This window comes from Mytilus edulis, chromosome 10, assembly GCF_963676685.1.
Source record: "Mytilus edulis chromosome 10, xbMytEdul2.2, whole genome shotgun sequence".
NCBI lineage: Eukaryota > Metazoa > Mollusca > Bivalvia > Mytilida > Mytilidae > Mytilus > Mytilus edulis.
Genome location: NC_092353.1, coordinates 56,275,337 through 56,290,247, shown reverse-complemented (window position 1 = coordinate 56,290,247; position 14,911 = coordinate 56,275,337). Strand labels below are relative to the sequence as shown.

General features: G+C 31.9%; 2 protein-coding genes across 2 annotated transcripts in view; one reads left to right on the top strand and one right to left on the bottom strand.

Moving 5' to 3' along the window:
- The window catches only part of LOC139492177 (inositol 1,4,5-triphosphate receptor associated 2-like), a 455,884-nt gene that overhangs the window by 291,020 nt on the left and 149,953 nt on the right, over nt 1-14,911 (bottom strand). The gene's annotated exons all lie outside the window — the stretch shown is intronic.
- On the top strand, nt 2,500-9,250 carry LOC139491517 (wee1-like protein kinase). Its single transcript, XM_071279249.1, has 9 exons — nt 2,500-3,237; nt 3,985-4,039; nt 4,337-4,506; nt 4,954-5,075; nt 5,392-5,646; nt 6,024-6,169; nt 6,529-6,636; nt 6,968-7,113; nt 8,255-9,250. Exons 1-9 carry the CDS (start codon nt 2,627-2,629, stop codon nt 8,373-8,375), a joined length of 1,734 nt encoding a protein of 577 aa, XP_071135350.1. The 5' UTR covers nt 2,500-2,626; the 3' UTR covers nt 8,376-9,250.

Below are 14,911 nucleotides of genomic sequence, written 5' to 3'. Positions count from 1 at the left end.
CGTTTTGTATAATATTTACTGAGCAAGACTGATTGCTTCTAAATTCATTTGCTGAACGACCAGTGGCAAATAGTTAACACATATTTTACAATGAAAAGAAATCAATTATATATTTTAAAGAAAGAGGCAGCATTACTTTATACCCTGCATAACAAGTCCCCGTCAAATTAGTTGTATGATGTTGAAAGAGTTGCTTAGAAAATATCATGGGATTCATTAAAGAATTTGTTTGAGGATTTTGTTAAATGTTGTGGAATCAAAGTGATGGGAATTTAGTCATAAGTATAAACATGATTTATATGTTTCATTTAAACACAAATAAAAGAATATTACGACAATTAAATGTGATAAAAATACATAGATAAGGATATTTATAAGAAAAACATGTTTTATTGTCTGGTTTAAGATTAATATAAATATGATAAGAAATTAAAAATTCACACTGTTTTATGTTGCTATACGAAATATCACATAACAGATAAACTAATGTTTATTAACGATAACACGAATTAATTACTGCCGGTACATTTTTATCAATTATCGGAGTTTAAAAGAAATATTTTCTATAAATCTAAGAAACAAAGAATAAAATTAGATAAACTGGCAAAATTAAACAAATAGCAGTAGAAACAAACACCTAGAGGTGTAACATACAACACACTTCGTGTTTTTTCTGCAATAAATATGAATCTGCATGGCTTCACACCTTTGAAGTTCACCTGCTGATAAATGACGTCACCCGCTGGTTTAGATGAATCATTGCAAATGTCAAATTCATAACACTAGTGTACCAAAATCCTTACCATATTAGCGCAAGGGATCAGTGTCATTTTTTTTGTATCAGGTCAATTAAAATTTCAGTCAAGAGGTTAAAAGTATACTTAGTAAACAAGCGGGGGACGAAGAACATGGACAATTGGGTCTCTTGAAATCATTATACGCTTACTTAAAATTGAATAAGAGTAAACTTATCAATATAAATATACGACAAAAGATGCGATCATGCATACACCTTCCTTCTACCTTAAAGATGATACTGATCTTGCCTCATCATATGGCTCATATATTTCTCATCTTTTATACGACTTGCCGAATTATTTTGAATAATATAAAAAAGAAGATGTGGTATGATTGCCAATGAGACAACTATCCACAAAAGACCAAAATGACACAGACATCAACAACTTTAGGTAGCTAACTTGAATGGGCATAAACTTGAATTGAAATAAAAGTTGCTTTTACAGATATACTTAAGTCTTTTTAATACTTTTGCAAAACGTTTACATCCTTTTTCAGTGCATTATCTGTTAATATACTGATTCCGTTAAAAAACAAACATTTAAAAAATACACACAATGTAAAATATACTCGTTGACTGACTTTTCTGGACCTTAATTAACGGCAGTTAACAATGAGGTAGCTGAATTCCTAAAAGTGAGCACACATTTTGTTTGGCAATGTATGATGACGCTTCAAATAAGCCTTGTTCAAGTTAGATTTAAAACCATTCGTAGCTGCACTGTGCATGTTTTGATTTAGTTAATGTTTTTGTATAAAGGTCAAAGTTCAAAGTTCTTTATTTTCCCTGATGGGACATAATGACAACAATACACAATACATTCTGATTCTTAACACATAAACATATAAGACATATAATGAAGATAAAATAAAAATTATAATTCACACGAAGAGGATGAGATAATATTAAAGAATATATATCTATAAACATATAAAATATCACAACACATAAAACAATTGTTATTGTTATTATTTATAAGTTATTTTAGTTCTTTCAAAGTTTCAAATCTTTGATTTTTCTGCCATGCCAGAGTGCCAGCAAACATAGTTTAATAATTTATTAATTCACCATATTAAATTGAGAATGGAAATAGTTTGCTTACAGAGGTCCACCTTGTCTCTTATCCAGAAAAATAAGTTGAAGGAATAATACAAGTCACTAAAATGGAAAAGAGACCAAGGGCAAATGCACTACCATATGATATGGTGTTGGTGTATCTGGACCATTTGCTGTGCATTTTTGTTTGACGATTGACCCCCCCTCCCCCCCCCCCCAAAAAAAAAAAAAAGAACTCACACATATATCCGTGTATGATTCTAGTATTTTTATTATTAGGCTAATTGTTCTTTTTATCCTTCTTACTTAGAAAAAGTTTAACACAGTAATAAGAGAATAACAGATAATGGAATCATATCTATAGGTGATAGAAATTAGAAATTGATGTAGTATACATTTTTTTGTTGTGAAATCATCATCAGCAGCAGCGTACTCCATCATATTTCTTTAGAAACTAAAAGTGTAAACAAATCATGTATAATACACTCGATAAGTATTACAGATTTACTATTATTTGTTGATTGTAAAGCAAATTGCAATTTTTGAAAAATAAAATATTGCCCCAGGCTGTTCTGATAACAATGGAATAGACTATACCGATTGGTAAGTGCGATAAACATCTTACAGAGGACAATTTTCATTGGTCATAAAAATCACATGATCGACAGACCCGCCATTTACGACAAGCGTGGTTTGGATTTATATTTACAAATTTTGTAAACATATTTCATTTGAAAACTGGATTTACAATAATAACAAAGTGATTTGGAAATGTCAACGTTACAACCAAGAGTTCGTAGAGGAAGGCGATCGGCCTTGAGAAAGAGAGAAAATGGATTAGTTAAAACATTGAATTTTCACGATTCCGACGGGGAGTTCAGCCCGAACGATGGTGGGTCTAGCCCATTTCATTCACCGAGTATGGAAAGTTACGATGAGCCAGATTATTTGGAAGTGGATATATCAACACCATATTTAAATTCTACATCTCGTTCAGCAAGGACATTTATTAGTTCTCGGAAATTATCACCAATTCCGTTTGGAATAGACGATGAAAATGATGGTGACGTGGAGGATGACGAACAGCGAGTGCCAGCCCCTGGAAAACATGTCATCTCTCCGGACGAAGCGTGTCCGATTTCACCACCGTCACGTAAGCTTAGAGCATTAAGACTTTTTGATACTCCTCATACACCTAAATCTTTATTACAAAAAGCTAGACGGAGGAGATTGACAGATGAAAGAAAATCAAATTCAAAAGAAAATGGCGAAAAAGTGGAGGCCAATGTCAACCCATTTACACCATGCAACAACAGACCTTTATCGTGTTCAGTGTCATCTGGCATGGCCAGTATAAAAAGAAGCAGAGAGCAAATGGAAAAGTAAGTTTAAATATAGTTGTATTAGACAGTATTTATTATTTAAGTTTATGATCTGACATGAAAAAAGTTGGAATAATTTGAAAATCCACAGCAGTCTGCAGATCACCCAAGTTACTAAGCTGAAATGTATTTGAATAGGTACAAAAATCAACCTTAAACCAGCGGCTTATTTCAGTAGATATTGTGCTTTTTTGTAAATATGGTCCCAAGTTTCATACTACATTTGTACTAGTTCAAACAATTTGTTTCTTAAATTACATCATTCTAAGTTTAGAAATAAAATGATGACTCATTTCTAATGTTAATTGTTAAGTTTTGATTTCTGTCAAGTTGGAGATTTTGTCTGAGGATAGCATTGTGTTTAGTTCGGGTTTGCATGATGCCATCAGCTGATCAGATTTAAAAAAAACAGATCCAGATTTTGTTAATTGCTATTTGTAAAATCGCAGCAGCTCCCATCGTGACTAAAGTTAAGGTTGAGAATATTTCCAAGTTTCATTGTTTATCAACCTTGCATAGCGTTTCAGTAGATATATTTATATGATATCATGTACATATTTTTGTTTGAAAATTCATTTCCTTGACACTTTTATCAAAGTTGTCTCAAGTTTATTTTGAAATAAATGTTTTGTTGCAAAGGCAGACTGACTAGGAATAGGGAAAGAAGTTGATCACCCAAAATTCCTTCATTTCTAATAAATATCAGTACATGTACATATGTTATAAATATTATTTGATTATTTCCAGGAGTTTATTAGAAGATTCAGCTGATGAAATAGAAATAGATATGCCATCAACAAAGGTATGTACAGTTGTATAAATTTAGTTCAGCTGTAAAAAGAAGGAATAAACACTTTTAAGCATTTAAAAAAAATAAAATTAAAATGTAATAAATATTGTCAACTTACTGAAACATTGTTTAGTTAAGAAAGATATTGCAAATAACAAGTGGAAACTTTATAAAAGCTGCAGATAGATATCGATGGAAATTATGCGAGGTTTGGAGAAAAAAAGATTGATGTTCACGTTCCTCATTTGATAAATGTTTGACGAACTTTCTTAAGCAGCAGCAATGATTAATTTCTCCATTCTTTTTCAGAAAATTGCCTTGCATGAAATCAACACATCACGGTATAACGAAGAGTTTCATGAAGTGTGTAAACTTGGTGATGGAGAATTTGGTAGTGTTTACAAATGTATTCACCGATTAGATGGATGTACATATGCCATAAAGAAGTCCAAGGCACCAGTAGCAGGGAGCCAGTATGAGTAAGTATAGTTATATTTTCTTCCCAAAATGGCATACATTAACTACCTAATGTGTCCTTAGATTGAAAATTACAGGTTTTAACATTGTGGTTAACTTGAATTTTGAATGGTTACAGATAGTTTCATCGAACTACACACAAGGTTACACAATCGGTTGAATAAGAGTTAAGATTCAAAAGTTTGGGGGAAACTACCTTAAACAAATATATTTTGCATTTGAGTAATGCTACATGTATCATATGAAGGAATGTAACATTTTACACTATCAAGTACCATACTGGTAAAAAATACAATCGCATGCATATTTCTACTTAAAATTTTAAGCTTGATTGTTTTGGACAAATGTAGAGTCAACATTGAAGCTGAATGAGGATTTGAATGTTGCCCACATGTAGTTGTCTTGTTTATGTATTCCTTTTACTAAACATTTTATTTACTTACTTTCAGGAGGAATGCCATGAATGAAGTGTACGCACATGCTGTTTTAGGAAAACATCAACATGTCGTGAGATACTACTCTGCCTGGGCTGAAGATGATTATATGTACATACAAAATGAATACTGTAATGGTAAGAGCTTCATATTAGGTTGTTTTCAAAATTTGAAAAGAGAACCTTACAAGATTACAAAAAATGAGTTATACAAGGATATAGTAGTGCATCTGCTGTAAATAATAAACTGAAAAACGAAACTAGCTCTCCTAGAAAAAAAGAATCACAGCCTTATAGATGTGAAAAGTAATTGTTGAAAGTCACCCTTTTCTGTCTCAAATTAATTCCAATTTGTTTACTCTGTTTCCTTTAAGGAAGAAGTTAATGTCATTAAGGTTATAAAATTATTTAAACTATTGATAGGTTTCATATTTAAAGTTTTTTTAATTCTTAGGTGGGAGTCTAGCTGATGTAATTGATACCAACAGGAAGACTGGCCGTAAATTGGGTGAGGATGAATTTAAGCAGATTCTCCTTCAAGTGTCGAGGGGACTGAGATACATACACTCCCAGAACCTTGTCCATCTTGATGTCAAACCAGGCAATGTATTCATCCATCGGAACCCTAAGTTCTTGAACTCTCCTGAGAGTGGGATGGAATCTTTGGAGGAAGATGATGAAGTAGAAGAAGCCATTACATATAAAATTGGTAAGTAACGTTAAAACTAACAAGTTGTTGTGTGGTGAGCGAGTTAATGGACAGTAATTTTTCCAAATTTTGGTTATTTTCCTTCTATTTAAGATTACATGTATATAAAATTTGTTTTGAGGAAAATATTTTAAAAAATTTAAAAATTCAGATCAGCATTTTGAATGATTATATTGCCCATGAAGTGCAAGATCTTAACTTGGTTACCTGTCATCAGAAATTTGTGATTTATGAAGTTTTATGACTGTTAAGAAAAGTATATTCCTCTTTTTCATTGATACATTGTATCATAGAAAGCATGGGAAGGTGTAGCCTTGTCCAAATATTTGTACACCTTTTAACATCAGTTGTAACATAATATAATTTTATCATTGCAGGAGATTTAGGTCATGTAACATCAGTGTCTAACCCAACAGTTGATGATGGAGATTGTCGATATTTACCAAAAGAAATTCTCAATGATGACTATGAGAACCTGACTAAATCTGATATCTTCTCACTCGGATTAACTATGTATGAAGCGGTAAGTTGTCTAGATATATAAAAATCCCTCCAAGTTCCTAGATATAGTGAAGAAATGCTTTTCAAAGTGATCAATATTCAAAGAAAAAGATACACATGTAGCAATAAAAAATTGTAAAGGATCATATTTCGTTTATATAATTATTTGTGTCTATCACTTAATTTGAATGTTGTGAAATAAAAAACTGACAAGTCTATGCCAAAACCTTTTTCATCTACCGGTCTGGAAACTTGTTTGAATCAATATTTACTTGTCTTGGATATCTGTCTAGTGGCTTAAATTGATGCTGGATTTGAGATAATACCTACCTATCCTTTCATTTATTCATTTGCACTCATACCAATATTTTTCTATTACAGGCAGGTGGATATCCCTTACCTAAGAATGGACCTAAGTGGCATGCCATCAGACGTGGTGAATTACCATCATTACCACATCTGACTGTAGAAATGAACCACCTAATCAAAGTAAGTTCAGCATTTGTTGTCAATGTTAAAGAACATCTAGGGAAATAATAATTTAATTATTAAATTGTGTTTAGACAAAGTTGATCAGATTGGTAATAACGAACTATAAAATTATATTATGCAATCTGCAGCTTGATACAGGTTATAATTTTTGTTTTGAAAAATGGAAAAAGAACTTTCCAATATTTTGTTATGTAAATATAGAAGTCTTGAATGTCTATTGTATATATGTATATTTTAACAAAATAAAAGAGCATTTTTGAATCACAATTTATAATATGCTACTGATTTTGAAGAGAAAATGTATTTATTATTTTATTATTTTTTAAAGAGTATGGTAGACCCTGACCCAACACAAAGACCTTCAGCAACACAAATTGCACAACATCCTGTCTTGTGTCCGCAGGCTAAAAAATCAAAAGCCCAGCTTAGAAAAGAACTGAACGAAGAAAGATTTAAAAACCAGATGTTATCAAGGTACTTAAATTAACTTTTAATATCTATAATACTAAAATTACGAGGTCCAATTTGTCAGCCGTCATCACGTAAAAACGACGAATCAAAGAATTCAACTTTATATATAACTAATATAGTACAAAGGTGTAGATTAAAAATTACACCACTCCAGGCCCTTTTGTTTTCCACGTAATTAATATTGCCAATAATTAAGAAGTTCCGGATCGAGTCCGATACCGATACCAATAGTATATTCACCTGTTACCTATTACCTTATCTGTACGTTCCGCATCTGACAGGCGCACCACCAAACGGTGTATTCAGGATTAATATGCTATATACACGGGTCATAATCACAGGATTGACACTACTAAATTGTAGTATTTTAATCAGTAAGACTTTCTAAGACAACAATACGAATACTAAACATCTGGACTAAAAATAAGGCGTATAGGTACAGTTTGCAATTTGTTAGCGGGCATGACTTAAAACAGCGAATCAAAGAATTCAACTTTATAACTAATATAGGACAATGCTGTTGATCATTAAAAAATACTCCATTCCAGGACCTTTTGTTTTCCAAATAATTAATATTAACAATAATTGATAAGTTCCAGTTCGACGGGTTCAAACAGAAAGATTCAAGTTGAAAACAAAGAAAACTGTGTATCTTATAATCGGCATGACTTTATCAGATGACAATACTAATACTAAAATAAGGCTTGCGCAAAGTTATATACTTTAATTCAGTCACGGACCTGCGATATCACGGGTGTGTTCTAGTACAATTTAAAAAATATGATATGATAGCAAATGAATTATCATGAACTATCTAGAAGAGTCCCACAGACAAAGTATGAACTTTTTGAAGCATTTAAAGGTCACCATAAGGCCTCCAACAATGAGAATAAAAGATTGTTTTGCAATGTGATTTTGACATAAAAAGAAGATAAATTAAAAAAAATAATGTTGTTATGCCTCAATACTTGTAGAAAAAGCCTGGAACAGTGGATGCTCAAAAGAATTGAATTGGAGATTAAATAGTTGTATATTAATACACACATGTAAAAACTGTAAAATTTAATTTTTTAAAACATCATATTTTATAATTTGTGCATTCAATTCTGTATACAACATTCTAACCTTTTTTTTTTCTCTTCAGAAAATTAATAGAAGCTACCCAGTGCCTTGTACAGAATACCCCCGTGTTTGCACAGCCAGATAAAGTGAGTCGACTAATTGGAAACAGAATGAAAAGGAGCTTAAGCATGACAAACTTTTAAAGAGAATCAATTTTACGCTGAAGGAGGACACTGTGCAATACACAATTTGTAAAAATAATTGTATAAAGACTGGACCCTATTATACCAGTATAAATTTGTTATACATTGTTATGTAATATTTCCTGTTAATGTGCCAAGACAAAGGGTTAACAGATTGGGCATGTTTATTTTCATATCATAGTTCTATTTATATTCATCTGTTGGAGATGCCATCTTATTTATTATCCTCTGGTTTGGACCATAGATTCTTGGTCCTCAAATTTTGAACTTTACTCTTTTATTTTTGGACTCTTTTTTGAATTGAGAAATTGCATGTTAAGAAAATAATGAATTATAATGTTAGATTGCAGCATGTTACCTTTGCTTGTTTGCATTGTTATTTTAAAATTTGTTAGGAGCTTGTATTCTGATAGAATTTATATTGTTTACAAAAATAAGAGCTGGAGAAATGTGGTTCATTTTCATTGGTGATAGTTCATGTAAAATTATTTGTTTGTTTGTAATTTAAAGATATTTATAGTAATTATCAAATTTTAATGTCCTAGTAATCATTGTTACGTTTTCCATTCATAAAAATATAAATTATAGAACCACATTTATCCAGGCTGTATTTCCCCACAATGGCATCTCCAACAAATTGATATTTGTTTTTATATATAGCATGTAAAGAAGTGAAACTTCTCTATGTGATAATCATGAATTCCAGGTAAGTAGGTCAGACGGTGGTGCAAATGATGTGCTATAAGTAGGTCAACATATTTGTATATTGTTTTTATTGTAGGTATATTTAAACCTGTAAACTCCATGGATTCATTGTTAAAAATAGCAACAAGAAGGTGCTTATTGTATGTTTTACAAATAAAATTTTAATAAAATATTTGTGTAGTATTTTAAATATTTGGATGCATAGCAGGGTTGGCAAAGTATTACCCACCCGGGAATTCCTGGGCCCCGGTTTTCCCGGGCTGGGCAATACTCCCAGAAATGGGTAATAGTGGGCATTACTGGGCAATATGATTTTTTAAGCTTATTTTAACACAAAATAGTAAAGTCTTGTTATAGTTTCATAGTATAACAGCTAAATATATACTTTTTATACAGATAACCATTGAAAGTCATTTCTAGAAAATTCAATTTCATTCTCTTCTCTATTATTGTTATATGTTGGCAGAATACAAGATTTGCACATTCAAAGATACCTTTTAATTTCCAAGTATTGTTTCAATAATCCAAACTTTGAAAAATGCATTTTATTGCAGTGTTACAGTCATTAAGGGCTGTTCCAGAAAATACTATGTCCCCCCCAGGGACGGCACTTTTTTTTAACCCCCACCACCCACAGAAATAAAATTTAATTAGAACAGCACTCCCTTTGCATTTTGGTATTTCAAATACAACCACCCACATAATATTTTAAAAAATTGCCTTCCCTGGGGGGGACATAGTATTTTCTGGAACAGCCCTAAGTGAATTTTTAATTTTAATGTTATACATTCATATTGCTAAATAAACTCCCTACAGGGTCATGCCATTAACACTTATAAAATTGAAAGGACTGATTATTGTTACATAAACAAATCTGTGTTCTAATCTGAATAATTACTTATTAATTAGTGACAGTACATATACACTATTTAAATGTGATGTTTCTTTAATACATGTAATTGTTAATTCTTAATATGAGCTATATTCATTTGAAAAAAAAATGATTTATTTGCTTTCTATTTACAGTTTGCCAATCTAGACAAATGCTAAACAAACAAAATAGGGTATAAATATCTATTAAATGTATTGCATTTGTGTTTATCAATGAATCCTCTTTAAAATTCGGACAAATATTTTATATTACCCAGTATTGCCCAGTATTACCCACTAAAACCCAGTAAAACCCGGGTTTTCCCAGTATTTCCCACTGGGCTGGGCAATACTCATAAAACCCGGGTTTTTGCCAACCCTGATGCATAGTCAGGAATCTGATGTTCAGTAGTTGTTGTTTGTTGATGTGGTTCATAAGTTTTATAGCTTGCTGTTTTGTTTGAGCCTAGGCTCTGAGTTGAAGACCGTAGTTTAACCTATAATGGTGTACTTGTATAAATTGTGACTTGGCACTCACGATTCATACCATAACTTATATCTATGTACTGTTTTACTATTCAGCTGCCTATCTTACCATACAAAGGATTTTTTTTTTTGAATTTTGGACAAGTTTTGGCTTCACTACTATCACTAGGCACAACAGATTAAGTTCCCTGGGAGAAAATGTTGCACAATATTAATTGCATTTATTTCATCTGATTTTCAAAGTACTTCCGTCTTCATAAGGGCTGTTCCTTAAAAACATACAGGGGAACTAAGGGAGTCTTTTTGAAATTTCATCTCTAGGTGGGTTTTTTGTATAGTGAAAGTGTATACAAATTCTTCATCTAGTTGATATTTTCAAAGTGCTTTCACTTGGTAACATTAAACTAATATGCAGATGTGGTATGATTACCAACAACACAACAGACTATTCACCATTGTTTAAATAAAGTGAATGTCAGAAACAGGTAACCATACATCCTTCAACAATGGCAAAACCAATACACTATAGTCATAAAAAACACAACTTAACAAGAGTACACATGCTGAAATGTTTCGCCTTCTTGACCAGTTATTGATATGTTGATAGTCCTTAATATAAAGCTTTAATACAACTATCACATAAACTTTTAAAACATGTACCGAGAAAATGAGGTCAAGGTCATATAAACCTAACAAGAAATACATGAACACCTTCAATCATTCAACACACTAAATATAGTTGACCTATTGCTTATAGTTTCTGAGAAACAGACGACCAAGAAAACTAAACATTGACCAATGAACCATGAAAATAAGGTCAAGGTCAGATGAAGCATGCCAGGCAGACATCAAATATAGTTGACCTATTGCTTATGGTTGAAGAAAAACAGATCAAAACACAAAAACTTAACACTGAGCAATGAACTGTGAAAATGAGGTCAAGGTAGCATAAAACCTGTGTGACTGACATGCACATCATAAATTTTTTCCATACACCACCTTTTGCATATAGTGTTAGAAAAAAAGACCAAATCTCAAAAACTTCACTTTGACCACTGAACTATGAAAATGAGGTCAAGGTCAGATGACACCTGCCAGCTAGGCATGTACACCTTACAATCATCCCATACATCAAATATAGTAAACCTATTGCATTCAGTATAAGAAAAACTTAACTATAACCACTGAACCATGAAAATGAGGTCAAGGTAAGATGACACCTGCCATTTGGACATGTACACCTTACAATCATTCCATACATCAAATATACTAGACCTATTGCTTTATAGTATCTGAAATATGAACTTGACCACCAAACTAAACCTTGTATACTGATCCATGAAATGAGGTTGAGGTCAAGTGAAAACTCTGACGGGTATGAGGACCTTGCAAGGTACAAACATACCAAATATAGTTATTCTACAGTGGCAGATAGAGAAATTTACATAAGTTGGGGGGCCACTGACTGCTTAAAAAGGGGGCCCGCTCCGGTCATGCTTCAGTGATTTCCTATTTAATCAACCACAATTTTTTTCCAGAAAAGGGAGGGGGGCCTTTTTCTGGGCTTTCTGCGACAAAAGTCGCAGGTTCGACAAAAAACAAGAAGAAATTGTGTTAACATTGATAAGGAAATTGTATGTTTTCTGAAGAAAAAAGTAGAGAGAGGGCAGGTCTAATAAAAACTAGACAATGTATATGCATTTAAATAAAAATGTGTTAAATCTGGACTTGATCTGTATCCAAAAATGACTTGTTTAGATCAGCTTATGAACAATACAACAGGATGGCAGCATGACCATAAAATTTTCTCTTGACAATTTACAAGATATATCACTGTGAATTTATAAGAGTAACCACTGAAAAATAAAAATAAACTTGGAATATGAGCAAAAGTGTTGCAGCAGATAATTACTTATAATACCTCATGTTCAACATCGTTAAAAAGTTTTCTCTAATTCTTTGTCAATTTATCCCTTTCTGCACCCATTGTTTTAAAAAAATTTAATCAACGTGTGGTTCGTTTGATCTCAGTTCTTCATTGGTTAAAATGGGATTATGACGAAGAATTTCCTTGCTTTCCTCAGAATTTCATTTGTGACGGCATGAAAAAAGGCAACCATGTCTGATGACGTCACATAAAAAGAACACATCTTTTTGCAGATCATTCGAAAAGAAGGAATACCTTTGTCTGCATATTGTTTGAAAATCATTAGAGAAACAGATACTTTCTCGACAGTTAAATTTTAAATATTTAAAACACTCGGCAAGCCTATCGTTTTTTATTTGAAAATTTAACTGTCTCAAGTGGATAAATATCATATCACACTCGATGCAGTGGTAGAATCTATATGTTACCTTTGAAACAAAAAGAAATTGGTGTAGGAGTGAGCTTAATTGAATGTGGCAAGATTAAACTGCTTTGTGTGCAATTCTGGTGTGCTTGAGATACACAAGGATGAGTTGATGAATATTTTTTTATCATTGTGATATGCCATCAAGTGCTACCTTTGATGGTCGGTAGACCCGTTATGTTTCTGTATACTCATGTTTGTCTCATTCAAGTTTAAGAAACGTTCAACACAATGTTAGAAACAACACACAGACAGATTTCGAATTTGGAGGCATTTATCTTTCTAGATTTATGTTTTAACTTGTAAATTTGCAAAGCTTGAGATAAGCTTTTATGTCCTCCAACACTTTCTGACTTTGATTTGAATTTATTTGAAGTCTTCCAAGTTCAAGATTTTACAGATTTCATATAAAACTTTACAATTTCAATACTCCATAAAAATGAGTCTGTTAAAGCCTGTCAGATAAGCAACTAATTATTACCATTCCATACACCAAAACAAATACAGTTGACCTGCTGCTATTAGTATCTGGAGAATAAGACCTGATCAACAAAAACTAATGTAAACCAACAAGCCATGAAAATAAGGTCAAAGTTTGAAGAAACTTATTAGACAGAAATCTACACCAAATAGTCACAGTTGACTTAATGTTTATAGGTCTGAGAAAAGGACTTAACCACAGAAATTAAATTCAATGAATCATTAAAGTTATGTGAACTCTGCAAGACAGACATCAACACCTTGCAATCGTTCCATACATCACATATGAATGATCCATAAAACAACTGTAAATTCAGAAATTATTGCGTGCATTTATTTTTGCGATTTTGTCATTTTAGACTAAAATGCGATTTTAATTTTTGAGATATTCAGAAAAATCCAGTTTGATTCATATACAAAAATTCAAAATGAGAGTTTCAATTATTGCGATTATAACCCTGTTGAATTTTTTGCAATAACAACATCGCAATAATTTATGAATTTACAGTAAATAAAGGTAAAATTAACCTTGTGAGGCATTTTTGTGGATATTTTTTAGATGTTTTGACAGATCCAGCATACATTCCTACAGAATTTTTTTATTTTGTTGAACAATTTAATTTGTGTCTCCACTATCTCCAAAAATTCCAAGAACATTGGTATCCCAACGGATAATATAGTATCCACAAAACCCAAATAAAGTAGTCAGGGATGATGAAAAAAAAGCCAAGGACAATGTATATGCCAGGCAGGAATTTCAGAAAGTAAGATAGACATATACAAGTTATGATGTATCCAAGTCTTCTTCCTTCTTAATATAAAGCTGTCTACAAACTTGACCATGTTGCAGTGTGACATCCTTGTGACTAGTATTTTGTGAAATATTTTACAGATATTGCAATAATTAGGCCTAGGAGTCCTAATAATGGAAGACGCTGGACCCCTATGGACTATTAAAGTGCTTGTAAGCTAATAATGTTTACGATTGTTTTAATTTTGCAGTTGGAAATAAAATAAAACATTGCAATGCATTGTAAATAAAATGTTCTGCATGGCACAGCTTGATACAACTGCAGAAGTAGAATTCCAAACAATTGGGGCCAGAATGGACACAACATTCAAGCTTAATGCATCTCTGAATTTGGATTGTGATTAAATATTTGACACAGCATAGGTTTCTGACACAGAATGAATGTGGTCTTATGAACTTAAAAAAAATTAAACTTACCTATTATGGTCCAATATCAAAAATCTAAATACATGGATTGATTCTTATTAAAGAATTTCCAAGAATTAAATTTTTGATGAAATCAAACAAAGTTTAATTTTGGACCCTTTTGACCTCAATGTGGACCAATTTGAAAACAGGCGCCAAAATCAAAAATCTAAATACATGGTTAGATTTGGGATATCAAAGAAGCCCATACATTCAATTTTTGTTGAAATCAACCAAAGTTTAATTTTGACCGAATTTATGAAAATTGGGCCATAATCAAAAATCTAAATACATGTTTAGACTTGGCATATCAAGAAAATCCTTGGTTTTTTCGAAAAATTCAAAGTTTTGTAATCAATTTTTAAATTTTCATAGAGATCCATTCACTTAAACTTAAGTTTTTGTCCAGAAACTAAGTGTCTTCGGAC

What these genes read in the sequence shown, in the direction of transcription:
- LOC139491517 (XM_071279249.1), top strand. Translation starts at nt 2,627, where the DNA reads ATGTCAACGTTACAACCAAGAGTTCGTAGAGGAAGGCGATCGGCCTTG. An exon ending in GATTAACTATGTATGAAGCG is followed by an intron (nt 6,170 to 6,528) that starts GTAAGTTGTCTA and finishes TTTCTATTACAG; the next exon opens with GCAGGTGGATATCCCTTACC. An exon ending in AAATGAACCACCTAATCAAA is followed by an intron (nt 6,637 to 6,967) that starts GTAAGTTCAGCA and finishes TATTTTTTAAAG; the next exon opens with AGTATGGTAGACCCTGACCC.